The following is a 15,117-nucleotide window of genomic DNA, read 5'->3' on the forward strand; positions in this document are numbered from 1 at the left end:
AATTAATTAAACTTGTGGCAATGATGTTTTAAAACACTTCCAAGGAGCTGATTCAGATTTACGATATTTCTGAACTTTTGATCAGACAAAAAAAAAAAAAAACATTCCTACAAAATGTCTTGCACAATATCAACATCTAGTTCCTAAATGTTGCATTTAAAGGTGTCAAAGGATCTTCACGTTTCTGATTATTCGTTCCTTTAACTAGAGCTGAATCCACAAGGACCTGGTTTTGTCAGATGCGAAATGTAAAAAGTTGTGGAATGTAAACGCAGTTGAGAATGTACATGATGTAGTGTACGATCTCTGTCACAGGAAGGTTCGTTTTTGTACTCGGTTGTCCGGTATAAATGAAAAGCACATTGTATACTCTTAGTCGATCGCATGACTCAATGAATGGACATTGAGAAGGGCTCAAACACAAGCGTAATGTGTTTCACATGACAGTGACAGACTGAGCACACGCTCATTCGAGAGAGGCAGAGATGTGTCTTATGGAACATTTGATTTTGTTATATTTCAGCACTAGCATTTTATTTGAGGTATGAATTTGTAAATTTGGTCTGTTTTACGTAATAAACATGCACAGTTGTTCAAACAAAATAGATGTTGTCTGTGTTTTTAAGTAAGTTCTATTTATTTCTACCAGACCTTGAACTTGCTCATGTCTTTTAGTCTCAAAAATGTTGTGAAGCCAGAACCTTTTACACAGCTTAGGTTTAGCAGGCCTTTGTAACATGTTCTAAATAAAGCTGTAATTTTCATTCAGATCATATTCTTGTATTTCTGGGGTCTCGCTCAGGTGGAAGATCTTGCCTTTAGCGTCTTTGGTGGACAGAGGTGAACATGGTCCAATAGATGCACATTTATCTCTGCTGCTTTCTCCACTGACCGCTGTGAAAACACAAAACATTATGCATTAGTTCATTTTAATAAACTGACATTCTGTTCAATTAATCAACTGATATTTAACCAGTTTGAGATTACACTTCCAATAGATGCCGAATAAATTGACAACTGATAAAGTCATTTTTGTCGAGAGATTTAAAAAAAATAATACAAATTTTCATGCAAAAATAATTAAATATCAGCAAGTATCAGTGTATATAAACATTGTTCAAACGTTTAGGGTATATTTTTTTAAAATACATCTATAATTACAAATTTGTTTGCACCTAATGTTACAAAAGATTTCTTTCATTTTAAATAAATGCTGTTATTTTGAGCTTTTTATTCATCAAAAAATCTTTAAAAAAAAAATCTGAATTTTTTTTCTATTTCTAAAAAAATATTATGCAGCACAACTTTTTTCAACATTGATAACAATAAATCAGCATGTTAGAATGATTTCTGAAGGATCATGTGTCACTTAAGACTGGAGTAATGATGCTGAAAAAAATTAAAATATAAAATGTATTCAAATAGAGAACCTTTTTAGTTCAAAATGTATTATTTCACAATATTACTATTTTTATTACTGTATTTTTGATTAAATAAATGAAGGCTGGGTGAGATTTTTTTAAAAGACATTAAAAATCTTACTGACCCCAAACTTTTGAACGGTAGTGTATTATATTTTAATATGATAGCAATTTTGTACATGTCTCATTTGCACCTATCAGTGTAATTTTAGATACTATTACAGTTTTTATTAATATTTGTTGTTTTCATTGTTTGTTAAAGTTTTAGTATCCCCCTTTTTAATTATTTTTTTTACTAAATTTAGATTTAAATATGTTTACATAGTTTTTATTAATTTTCATTTCAGTTTTAATTTTAATTTTAGGACATCAAGTTGAAAAATTTTTCCTTGGCAGGTATTACTATTTTAAATTTATTTTAATTATATAATTGTATTTAACTATATAAATACAATATATATATATATATATATATATATATATATGTATATATATATATATATATATATATATATATATATATATGTGTATATATATATGTGTATATATATATATATATATATTATATATATATATATATATATGTATATATATATGTATGTATATATATATATATGTGTGTATGTATATATATGTAGTTTGGTGGCCATAAAGAATTGTTTGGACCTACATTTTATGTCGAAACATTAGCTAGACAAATCCTCCAGAGAAAAGCACACTGTGAACACCCTAAATATACAGCAATCAGGTCCTGCCAGGTTTCTCGATGCCCTGCTGAACCTTCTGCGTGATTCTCCAGTGCTCAGATCTGGCCTCATTTGTTCTAGAAGTGTGGCCTTTATCTCACAAACACTTCTTAAATAACACTGTTGTTACTGGAGACTAGATCTTGACAGTATATTCTCACAGGAACGGACCGCTGCAGGAGGGGGTCATTTCTCATTTCATACTTTAAATCTTCTGTCAGTTTTAAAAACAAATCCTCTGCTCACACACTACACAACTGATTGTCAGAGTCTGCTTCATATAGTGCATACAAAGCTTCTATGTGATTTAAAATAATACAATGCAGCAAAAGTAAAGTAATTTATTTGTTTTAAAATGATTAATTCAGGCGCATTTCATGGCAGAAAGTTTAAGGGATGGATTGTTATTTGTTCTTTTTTAATTAAAGGGGTCATATGATGCGATTTCAAGTTGTCCTTTCTCTTTGGAGTGTTACAAGCTGTTCATGAATAGATAAAATCCCTGAAGTTGCAAAGATTAAAGTTTCAAACCCAAAGAGATATTCTTTATAAAACTTATCCACGCCCTCCTAAAACGACTCATTTAAACACGCCCCCACATGTCTACGTCACTGTGTGGGAAGATTTGCATAACACCGCTCAAATGTATACGCAAAGAAAGAGGGCGTGACTTTTATTCTCGCTGTCGAATTGTTGCTGCCACCGGCACCATGTCGTGGAGACGCTGTGTTTCATTGTGAAAGCGAAATTACTTCCAAAAGAGGACACAACTACAAATCAGTGGTTAAGTTGTATTTACAACACTGTTCCAGAACAGTTCAACCCAAATATTAGAGTGTGTGCAGCGCATTTTACGGAGGACTATTTCCTGAACCTGGTAGAGTAGCCTACAATGCCAGCTGTGCTCAAAGACTGTTTCTATAAAGTGGGGCAATTCCAACTTTGCAAGGACAGTCTGGCGCTTCTGACTCACAGCAAAGTATGTTTTCATATTTAAAGAATTTGCCACTGACTATTCAAACGCGAGTTTTGAGCTGTGTGGAGTAGTGCTTGTTGTTTGTCGTTTCTCCAATCACAAATGCAGACATGGTAATGTTTACGCGGCGCGATGCAACACGACGCGTAAAAAGACAGTACAAGTCATTATAATCAGTAATTATGTCCCCACTGGATGCAACAAATGCCTTGTTTGTAATGGGTTTTATTGTTTTTGTGTCATCGCGCCAGGACATGTCATCACAATACGGTAAGGGGCGAAACATTTCCATCACATGCTTGAGGTATTTGACCAATCACAACGCACTGGATAGCTGGCCAATCAGAGCACACCTCGCTTCTCAGAATGATGAGCTTTGTAAAAATTGACGTGTTTCAGAAAGGCGGAGCATAGAGGAGCAACAATAATGTACAGTATGTGGAAAATAATGTGTTTTTTTAACCTTAAACCACATAAACACATTGCATTACACCAAATACACAAAATAATGCTCTTTTTAGCAACGTCATATGACCCCTTTAAGCAAAATTTCTAAAATGTATTAAAATTAATAAATGAAGAGACACTCTGCCAACCAAAATTTTGAAATAATAACGATTTTCTTAAAGTTTTTGAAAGAAAAGTCTTACACTCACCGAGGTTACATTTATTTAAACAAGAATACAGCAAAACAGTAATGTTGTAAAATAATATTACATTTTAAAACAACTGTTTTACATTTGAATATATTTTAAAATGTAATTCATTCCTTTGATGCAAAGGTGAATTTTCAGCATTACTCAAGTCTTCAGAGCCACATGATCCTTTAGAAATCATTCTAAAAATTATAATTATTCTAAACGTTTGATATGTAGTGTCAATATTTACCCCAAAGGTTATAAAAATAATATAAAAAAAATATTAAAATACATTTTAAAGAACATTATATTCTCTAAAAACAATTATCTTATGCAATTGACCTTGTTTCAAGGATTCATTTTTAAGGCTTTAATTAATTACAGGTAAATCATTTTTATTTACAGAATTATTTCCTAATTTACATAATTACTTAGCACATTCTGCCAATCAAAAAATCATGCAAGACTACATCAATAATGTATTTTATTGTCTTGCGCAATTTACATGCGTCTTGTTCTAATTATGTTTTATACTGGAAAACAAGAGCAAAGTCAAGTTCACTAAATAATGTGCTTTGGGTAGGTGTATTAAAAGTCGGTTGAGACTTAGTACTAACCTGGCGCACGGACACACTCATCTCTGTGGCGTTCGTCCCACGCTTTGGTTTTGCAGGTCTTGCTACAGTAGAAGACCTCGCGACAGCGGCTACAGGCCGACAGCTGCACACCCACCGAACGGCCACACTCATAGCAATATTTGAAGCGAGGCTTTCTGAAATCAAAACCACAGACACAATTAACACAAACAGCACAAAAAAACACTTTGGTCCGCAACACTGTGCTTTATTAAGTACCTCCGCACTCTCTGACTGATGCGTTTATTAAAGGAAGTCCTGATGTTCTCCTCAGGAGAGCTCAGCAGACTCGATGTCGCTCCTGATCCAGGATATAGAAGCTTCTCTGTAGGACTGACACCTCAAACAACAGATAAAACACAAATTAGCAACCAAGTGATTCGTCAACTGAGTGACACTTGAAGTGAGTTTTGTTTGTTAAATACAGATGATGCTGTAATAAGCATAAAAATCAGGCCTGTCTCCAAATAATGTTCTATTAAATCTCTTTATTTTATTAAATTTCTATCATGACAGCTCTCATGAAAGAAATGGCATGGTAATGTACATGGAAATGTTAATGTGTTTGGTCTTGGCGGAATAGATCTGCGGCAGAACAAGTACCGACTTGCTACTGTCAATACATCCACAACATGCTGCTGTGAGCATGTAAGAAATACTACTGCTGCACATATAACATATGAAATAACCCCCATATAGCATACATGAATTATCCCGTATAGATCTATACAGGTGGAGCTGGGGGAGGTGGAGGGTTTCTGAAGCCCGCTGCAACTGCTACAATAAGCACTAGCCAAGTATTTGAGTGTTGAGCAGCAAGCTCATTGGCTGCTGATACAAAAAGAACCAATCAGCTCCTCCATGTGATGATGTCATTATGTCAGATTGAGTTTGACCTATTGGATTACGATTATTTGCGATTAATCGTTGCCCAGCACTAATTATACATATATATTTTATTTATTTTATTTTATTTATATAGAATTATTTATTGTATAATATTCATTAAGAACATTTAGAAAAATCCATCTTAATTATTATATAAAACAATAAGTATATTTATGATAAATTTATATAAAAAAAAAAAAAAAAACATAAGATCAATTAATAAATAATTTAGGTTGATGTTTCTAAAAAAAAATGATTAATTTTATACTTTATCGAATTATTATAAATACTACTACTACTACTAAAAGTAATAATAATATTAATAATACTTTATCTGGTAGATACAAACTTCTCTGTGGGACTGACACCTCAAACAACAGAAAAACACACAAATTAGCACCCTGTGATTTCAATCGATAGGACACAAACTCCTTCGAACGGTTGCAGAAACCTTGGTGGCAGTGAGACAAAATCCATAAAGCACTGCACATTTATAGAAACGATCAGCCAGTCTCACCGAGTACATCTTGGCTCCGTTCCTTCTCCATTCTCATCACTGCCTGTCTCAGCAGATCTCCCATAAGGCCTAGCAACTGCCGGCGGGCGTTATAGGCTTGTCTCTCATGCTTGTTGAGGGCATGGTATGGGGTGTGGGCCATGCGCTGGTTCTGGTGGGAAAGCGGAACCGGTCTGGTGAGCGGAGCATAATTGGTTGAGGTGATAAATGAGATTTCAGATGATCTGGAACACAGGATGAACTGGTGATGAAAAGCTGCACCTGTTGGAATGCGCAGTGCGCATAATCCACGACTGTTCCCACAGTGCACCTGCGACCCTCACCCACCACGACAGGCATGAGGATGTCAGCGCCCGCTTTGATCAACTTCTCCAGCTTAACCAAGTGAAACAGAAAGAAAGAGAGAGCAGTGATTAGAAATAACTATATTTATTTTTCTCTATTTACTTGATTGACAAGCCTCTGAGGTGCTAAATTGATCCTGAACATGAGTTGACTGATAATTCAACCTGATATTGTGAAGAAAAACAAGAATGGGCATATGCTTTCTGCAAAACATTAAATGCATAACATGGCCTTGTATCAGTGAAATGACTGTTTTATTATTTTGATTTCTATCTACAGATCAAATAAAAATAAATAAAATATTTTTATTAAAATTTTTAAAAATGTCATTTGTTTCATCATTTCTTTAAATATTTTTTCTAACCTTATTAAAAAAACAGGGTGTGTCCCTTTTATGTAAAATAGTTAAATTGAATCAATTAATTAAATTCTCATTCCTCATTCTTGATTTGAATTATCAGAATAAGTCATTTCAATAAATGTTACAAATACCAAAAAGTAATTCCTTAAAGGGCAATTTTAGTGTCTTATTTGGAATTCCACTGACATTTGTCACGTTTGGTGCCGTTTTTGCCCCAATCTGTTTAATTTCTGACACCATTTCCAGTTTCTACTGAGTGACACTGATGATACAGATGATGCTTTAAAAGCTTAATGTAGTATTACATCAATTCTATTAAAATAAAATATATAAATAATTATTTTTACTGTTTTATAATATTATCTATTATTATTACATATATATATATATATATATATATATATATATATATATATATATATATATATGATTGAATATATTATTTTATATATAAATAGAACAAATATTTTTTTAAATAAAACTACCTTTTAAACCTATTCTTTCTATTTATATAATAATTTAGGATGATTGCTCAAAATTATTTTGATTTATATGTATATATTTTAATTAATATATTAATGTTCAAATATTCCATATATCCAAAATTATAAAATCATTGTTTTCATTTATTTTAAATATTATTGATATTATTTTAGAACTATTATTATATATTTTATAGAATATATGGAATAAAATTATTAGTATTATTGTTGTAAAATACATTTCTATAAATCTGTACTCAATGATTCAGTAAAATCAACAAACACGCATTTCCCCTAAGCCTAACTAAATTTAAATGTATATTTTGACTTTTATTTTGCAATGCATAGTGCAACTACAGAGCAACATTGCAGAAATATATTTCACATATGCACGGTCACGTATTTTCCCATGGGACTACGTAGGATAATTAGTTGAAGAAGATCACCAGCTTGACTTGGTTGCGTGGACGTGGCCCACGGTAGTAGCTGATGTTGGCAAGGGCACAGAGAGCACTGCCCACATGACGAGTGAGATGAAGATTAGGATCAGCCCCTCCAGCAAGCAGTTCATCCACAGCCTGGGAAAACAGCGTTAATATACACAGCACGTCCATGCAATGCCATAGAGTTCTCACCCTCATCCTTCAGTAATGACTTATTATTCCACATTCATTCTGTGCCTTTGAATAGACAGTATTTAATTACGCCATAAAAGATGATTCCTTGCAAATAGCAGCACTACAAATGATTCAGTCGGCAGAAGTGATGTCAAAAATGATTACATACAAGGTCGTTCCCGCTCGCGATGGCCAGAGATAGGGGTGAATGGCCACTCCACACATCGTTGGGGTTTGCGTTATGAGAAAGGAGAAGCGCCACCACATCTCTAGCATTCTGATAGAAAAATAAGGCTTTTTATTATTATAATTCATTTAATTGAATACTCCATTAAAAAAATTACATTTTATGCATTTCTTTTTAAAATATTACTTTATCTAATAATCTAGTAGTTTTTAATTAGCAGTGTATTTTTTAAAGATATATTGTTGGTGCTTTTTGCCTTTATTATGATTGGACAGTGTAGAGAAGACAGGAAGCGAAGTGGGAGAGAGAAGGGGGTGGGATTCGAACTCGGGACGCACGTAACGCAACGCCGTCACATATCGGCACACTGCTTTTCAGTTAATAATTATATGGTAATAATAAAATCACATGCAAATTAAAAGCTATAAAATTATTTAATAAATTGTACTTATTTTTTTCTACGAGTATCATGTTGTTTCAGTGTATATACTGTATTCTTACTGTATAATCGCTGTGTCTTTGGCAAGCCACATGTAGTGGTGTCCTCCCGACTTCCTGAGGAAGTTCAATAGGGGCTTCGCTGAATTTAGCCAGGGGTCCAGAGGCAATGAGAAGCTGATTCTTAAAGGGCTCAAATGTGCCCTGAGGGTTTATGTTTTTTTGATTAGCGATATTATAAATTTGTGATGCAATATATTTATACAAAACTTTTACTCAGACCTTATCAAGCTCATAGAATTCATGGGCATCCTGAGCTTTGACGTCAGGATCCGCCAGGGCGTGCAGGAGGAGCTCTGTGATTTCAGGACCCTCTGCTCCAGATAAACCCACTGCTATGTGAAGAGGATACAGACCCTTTTGCTGACATGAACACAAAAAGAAGAAATAAAAATGACCAAATAGATATCTTACAGTCAATGTTTTATTAAAATTTTGTGATTAGTAGTTGGCCAGTAAGAATCTTTTTAAATATTTGTATTATATTATTATTTTATACTGTCATTTTAAATGTATTGTCAATATTTACGCATTACTAATATTAATTAAATTTATCTTTGAAGATTCAATTATTAGTTTTATTAGCTTAATGAAAGATTACAAGGTTGTCAATATTTGTGCATTTAAAAAATTAAATTAAATTAAATTAAATTAAATTAAATTAAATTAAATTAAATTAAATTAAATTAAATTAAATTAAATTAAATTAAATTAAATTAAATTAAATTATTAAATTAACCTCTGGAAGTAGAGGTATGTCTGTACGAGCCCCACACTCCAATAGACGCCGGACGCCTTTGACATGGGCAGCTTTGATAGCCAGGAAGATGATAGGCATAGGGACGGTAGAGGCGTTCGGATCTGCTCCTCTCTCCAACAGAAGCTTAATTGTAGTCCATCGATTCCTGTGTCTGTCAGACCAGACAATCTCCAATTACAAAGCAACAACTTTCCAAATAATAGCATGACCAAACAATAACATTCCCATCATATTTCATGCCAATTGTTTTCAATCTCATTCTCATTGCTGAAATGAAAATATACATATTAGTGCTGTCAATCATTGCATTTAATTACGACCACATCAAAAAGGAGACATTTTTAGATGCGCACTTTACTTCAGCTCAGTGTCCGGGAGTCAAACGAGTGCAGAAACGGTACAAGTGGCGAGGCAGCTTCAGTAGAACAACAGTGAATTGTGGTCAGATGAGATGTTGTCAGGTCATATGTCAGTAAAAACTAATTTTCCTGTCCTGTCAGCCGTTATACTGTGCTTGTAGCGCGTGCTCTTCAATTTCACGTACAAATACAGTTTTATTTAGCCTGTATCATTTCCTATTAAAGCGCAAATGAAACTACGAGAATGTGTGTCAGATCCACATCACATTCAGCAGCGGCAGCTCTTAACAGCCAAATAACCTAATAACCCAGCTGCTGTGACGTCTGTTAATCAAAGAACAAAAGAAAACAGAGGAAATCAATAACTTTTGTCGCTTTAAGGATTCATCCATATTTAATTTTGAATTTAGTGTTTGATAACTTTATTCAGTTTCTGTATATTTCCTACTTGTTGAAGGGCACAGGTAAAAATGACATTTATTATGATGGGTTTATGTGAAGATTGTTTTACGTTCACTTAAATTAGAAGTTGTTATTTTTTAAAGTCTAATACATGTTTTGTTAAAATTAATAGCTCTCAATCATACTGTAATTTCAATGGCTAAATATTAGGAAAAAAAGAACGAATTCCTAGAGACATCAGTAGTGTTGATATCAATGATACTCGCCTTCAGTCATAAAATAAGAAGCCATTAAAGGAATAATAAAAATATGTCTTTGTTGCTTCTACATTAATTTTAAGGTTCAATGTGAAATTATTGCAATATAAAAGTATATTTAAAAACTTGTTATGTGGGATTAATCTCGATTAATTTCAGAATTTTTATTTATTTAATTAATTAATTAGTTTTAATTCTTTTTTAATCATTTGACAGCACTAATATATATATATATATATATATATATATATATATATATATATATATAATTTATTTATTTTTTCATTCTATATATATTAGATATATATTTGTGAGATCCAGATAAATAAAAAAAGCAGGAATTTATCTACTAACTCTGTCTTAAGAAGTGCAATTTTCCGGACTGTCTCCTGGGTGTCTGTCGGAGTCACTGTTCCTGTCTGGCACAGGATCTCAGCACTCTTCTGCAGGATCTCCTCTGTGACGTGAATATGAAAACTAGCCATAGAACACGCAGAATCAAAAGTAGGTTCATCTGATCTGATGCTCCTCTCCAGGTTTTCATCAGTCTCCAGATTTGTCACCTCTTCCTCAGAGTTAGTGACTGTTTTTGCTTGCTTCTCTTGCCACGATACAGAACCCACTGGGATTTTATCATCAAAGACTTGAATAGATCTTGACATTATAACATGTGGTTCTTCTGTTGGTTTGTCTTCTTCATGTTCACGTTGAAGAACTACCTCCTTGTTTGGGTCTATATTTTCATTGATTTGATGAAGTTGAGTTTCCTCAGAGTTGTTGAGGCCTTCTAGTTGGTCAGGCTGAAGAAGTATCTCATCTTCATTTATGTCCTCATTTATTTGCTCTTGAGCTTCAAGTTTCTCCAAGTTACTGAGGTTCTCTAGTTCAAGACTTTGGTCAGTTTGGTTGCTTTCTCTTGGTGTCTCAAATGTCTCTTGGCCGCTTTCATCTTTGGGTGTTCCTGTCATTGGATCTGGAGAGGATTCATGGGAGACGTCTTCCAAAGGCTTGATCTTTAGCGTAACGGACAGAAAAAAGGGAGGAGCAAGAAACTAAGAAGAAAAACAAGCAAACCAAAATACCCATAATACATCCCAAACTTCCTCTCTGTATTATTACCTGTGGCTCTGGGCTGATATTCTGTGTCACTCGCTCAGCCAGCGTCTCATGTAAAGACTGAAGTGGGTAGTAGAGGACATGACAGACAGCCAGAGCAGACATGCCTTCATCATTTAACTTGTTAACATCGGCCCCGCTGTCCAACAGCGTGTGGATGACATCATCATGACTATTAACCTACACAGACATACAAGAAATTGTGTACTGTTATTAAAGATCTGAAACCTGTTGTTTATCCAATGTTTCTTCACAACTGGGAAAAATAAAAAGCAATGCTGCCACCTTCTGGCAAATATTAGTCACTATTTTTATGACAAGAATGCTCAAAGAAAGAGCGTTATGTCACAAAATAGACATAATGCAACAAAAAATCATGCGCATATATATATATATATATATATATATTGCTTTTTTTTACATAAATTAATTAAATTAAATACCAAGATGTAAAAGCTACACAACACATACTGTAGCAAAAAGCCAATGAGCATTTTAGATTGTTAGATTTATCATGCTAAAACTGTAGCTTACCGTGGCAGCTATGAGAGCCGTATGTCCCCGTGCGTCACTCACGTCAGGATGGACTTTTCCATCTCTGAGGATTCGGGAAACATTCCTGCATTCACCATGTGACGCTTCCTTGATCAGTTTCTCTGAGTTCAGCTCTAAGGGACCTTTGGGTCCGAAATGAGTCCTGTTCATATTCAGCACTGCAGCGACATCCCAGTCTAATTTGTCCTTCTCAAATCTACAGGGGAAAGTCAGTAAGTAAGTTAGTTAATTAATTAGTAAAATTGTTAACATTTATACATTTAAAATAAAATAAAATGCTATCGTCAGGCAAATATTCATAAACATTGTTAACATTAATGTATTTAAAATAGAATAGAATAGAATAGAATAGAATAGAATAGAATAGAATAGAATAGAATAGAATAGAATAGAATAGAATAAATGCCATCTTTTGGCAAATATTGATTACTATTTATGACAGAAAGGCCATACTGCCAAATATAATAAAGTATAATTACTCTAAAAATAGTTAATAATTAATATAATTACATATAAATTATTTTTTTCAGTGCATTGTCAATATTAATACATTTATTAAAATAATATAATAGACCTTTTAAAATATTTGTAATCTAATTTCATCATTCTGAAAAAATGTATCTACTTTATAGATTAAATTATTATTATTTATTTACTAATTAAAATTATTTATTTATAAAATTAAAAATTAAAATCAACTTAATAATAATAATAATAATAATAATTTATTTGTAAACTACTATTTTGGAAATCAAGTAATTTGCAGATTAAATTATTATTCTTATTTATTTACATCAAATTAATAATTATATGGTTTAATTATAATTAATTGCCAGTATTCATAAATAAAATAAAATAATTAAATTAAATTATAAAATACAACAAAATAAAATAAAATAAACCATGTTGGTAAACAGTACAGGTTACAAAGCAACAATCTTCTTACCTGTGTCTCTGAATGTGTGCATTCATGCGCTGTTGTAGCGGCAAGGCTGTCGATAGTGACTTCTGCTCTGTGATGATGTCACTCGTACCAAAAAAGTGAAGGTCCAGTTCCTGGCGTAGACGCCTGGGGACGGGCAGATGGTCTGAATCTGTGGAATAACTCTCAATGTTTGGAGGCAGGATGAAACGGTCCTCGTCCTCAGAGAGACCCTGATCTGTGTCTCTACTTGACTCCACATCAACAGGAAGTTGAGGTTGTTTCAGATGTTTCTTAGGCAGTCTGGCCATGTGTTCTGGGAAGTCCTCGAGACTGAAGCCGCCCTCCAATGTGGTGCAGAGTCGCAGTAGCCTCTCTCTATGCCAAAGGCCCACATCCTGCCGCCCATCAGGGTATGTCATGACCCCAGGGCCGAAGCGCTCATCAGCATGATATAGACCCTGCAGATGAGTAGAAGAGATTTTGTTTCATTACCTATTATATGATGAAAACGATCTTATTGTTAGTGAACTACATCATTCACCTCAAAAGTTGATCCATCTGGGAAAGTTTGTACTCCGTATCCCTCTTTTCGGTTCAAATACAACTTTCCTGTGTATTTGGATCCATCAGGCCAGGAATACATGCCTTTCCCATGCCGATAATCCTTAAAAAATGAACCTTTATAGAACTGAATAAAACATGACAATTTGGTGTCAAAGAGGAAAGTACTCGATAATGTATACAGTAAAGAGTGGAGCAATAAAAATAATTTTGAAAAATATTTTGAAAAAATCAAAAAAATCAAATCAAAGGTTGCATTTCTGCCACTTTCCATGAATAAGGTACAAAAAGGGCATGCAAATAAATAAAAAAACAAACAAAAAAATCTATTATTTCTCAACTACAACTAAATATTATCTGAGCCTATTTATTTTCTATTCATTCCCATTCATTGATTTTGCAATTTTACATAATAAAGGCCTGAAAATCATCAAACAAATACATACATATATTTTTTTATTTAAACTACAAATATTATAGCTTTTTTATTTTCTATTAATTTCCATTCATTGATTTTGCAATTTTATATCAAGAAAAATTAGCATTTAATGTTTATTTCTAGAAAACTGAAAATTAAAAATGGAAAAATGAAAAAGACAAAATTAAATAGACAAAGAGGACCTGAAAATCATACATGCATATATGTATATATAACTAACTAGTAGCCTATATGACTTCTTTATAACTTCTACAACTAAATATTATGAGCACATTTTCTTTTCATTTCCATTCATTAATTTTTACAATTTTCTATCAATAAACATTATTATTTAATCAAATAAATAATAATGTTATTTATTATTTAAAAATCAAAGAATGGAAAAATTGTAAAGATAAAAGTAAATAGACAAAAACAATTACCAAAAAAAAAAAAAAAAGACACCTAAATATTTTTATAGTATTTGAAATAATTAAATGTGTTTTTGTTACAAATAATTTAATATAAATTCAATACACTGTGAAAATTATGACACGGTTTTTCTTTTGTTGATTTGTTTTGTTTTGTTTTAATTGTCAGAAGGCTAGAATATTTGGAGGTGGAATAGTGATATTGGATGTTTTCGAAATGAGCTACTTAATATTACATAGTTCATCAAACGTATCATATGTTTGTGCAGCAATGCCCACTTATGAACGAGTTCACAACTTAAAACTTTATCTTGGAATCAGCAGACCATTATATGATATAATGCTACATGTGAAGTGAAACATACCTCTCCATTTGGCCATGTGAAGACACCAGTGCCATGCTTCAGGTTATTCACGAAATCCCCCTCATATTTACACCCATCCGGCCATTCCTGAATCCCACGTCCATTTCTTTTACAAAAACTATCCCTTCCCCACATTACCGTTTATCCTTATTCAGTTCATATCATAAAGTCTTATTTACACAGAGAAGTGCGCTAGGAAATACACTTTACTGTTTAACTTCGGGTGGTTACCATGACGACGCGAGTCAGTCGTAAATTTCCGCGCGCAGGCATCTGTCAAGCGAAAATAAAGTCTTCATTAAATTAAAGGCAATTAAGCTGGTTCCTCTGTAAGATAACTGGTACTCCAGATGGTCTATTCATGACAAAATATACATGACAAAGGCCGGCGACCCTCTTCAAATAAACACGTGTCTCTCGTTGGTTTGTTTTTGTGTTTCAAGTGACCTGCTGTAGTAGTTAAACACAGCGCAACTAGGCAACCGCGACGACCCAGGGGCACGCGCTAGCTGCTTTTTCTCGCTCTCTCTCTCTCACAGGCCCACACACACTGATAATAATAACGTCTGTTTAAATAACTTACAACATAATTAATCTATGCTTTCTTGACTTCTTTGACGGCTGTCAGGTATGCAGCCAGCAAAGCAGCGCGTGCGC

At 33.3% G+C, this 15,117-nt stretch overlaps 1 protein-coding gene across 3 annotated transcripts; it reads right to left on the reverse strand.

Annotated features, from left to right (window-relative positions):
- Nucleotides 1-721: 721 nt before the first annotated feature.
- Nucleotides 722-15,111, reverse strand: ankmy1 (ankyrin repeat and MYND domain containing 1). 3 transcript variants are annotated; one of them, XM_058760406.1, is made up of 16 exons: nucleotides 14,461-15,111; nucleotides 13,227-13,373; nucleotides 12,707-13,143; nucleotides 11,740-11,956; nucleotides 11,209-11,385; nucleotides 10,444-11,102; nucleotides 9,051-9,222; nucleotides 8,534-8,674; nucleotides 8,315-8,455; nucleotides 7,796-7,903; nucleotides 7,456-7,587; nucleotides 6,083-6,196; nucleotides 5,822-5,972; nucleotides 4,636-4,756; nucleotides 4,399-4,553; nucleotides 722-894 (listed from the first exon to the last, which is right to left on the reverse strand). In XM_058760406.1, the coding sequence occupies exons 1-16, from the start codon at nucleotides 14,593-14,595 to the stop codon at nucleotides 743-745; spliced, it is 3,159 nt and encodes a 1,052-aa protein (XP_058616389.1). In that variant the 5' UTR covers nucleotides 14,596-15,111; the 3' UTR covers nucleotides 722-742. The 3 variants fall into 3 exon arrangements, 1 of the variants encoding a protein (XP_058616389.1); XR_009268340.1 differs by lacking the exon at nucleotides 722-894 and having other exon boundaries at nucleotides 4,416-4,553; nucleotides 4,636-4,749; XR_009268341.1 differs by lacking the exons at nucleotides 722-894; nucleotides 4,399-4,553 and having other exon boundaries at nucleotides 5,822-5,994.
- Nucleotides 15,112-15,117: the final 6 nt, after the last annotated feature.

This window comes from Onychostoma macrolepis, chromosome 22 (assembly GCF_012432095.1).
Source record: "Onychostoma macrolepis isolate SWU-2019 chromosome 22, ASM1243209v1, whole genome shotgun sequence".
Lineage (NCBI taxonomy): Eukaryota > Metazoa > Chordata > Actinopteri > Cypriniformes > Cyprinidae > Onychostoma > Onychostoma macrolepis.

Coding starts and splice junctions, on each gene's coding strand:
- ankmy1 (XM_058760406.1), bottom strand. CDS start 14,595: ATGTGGGGAAGGGATAGTTTTTGTAAAAGAAATGGACGTGGGATTCAG. Junction 11,386..11,739: donor CGGCTCTCATAGCTGCCACG/GTAAGCTACAGT, acceptor ATGTCTGTGTAG/GTTAATAGTCATGATGATGT. Junction 5,973..6,082: donor CGCACTGCGCATTCCAACAG/GTGCAGCTTTTC, acceptor CTTTCCCACCAG/AACCAGCGCATGGCCCACAC.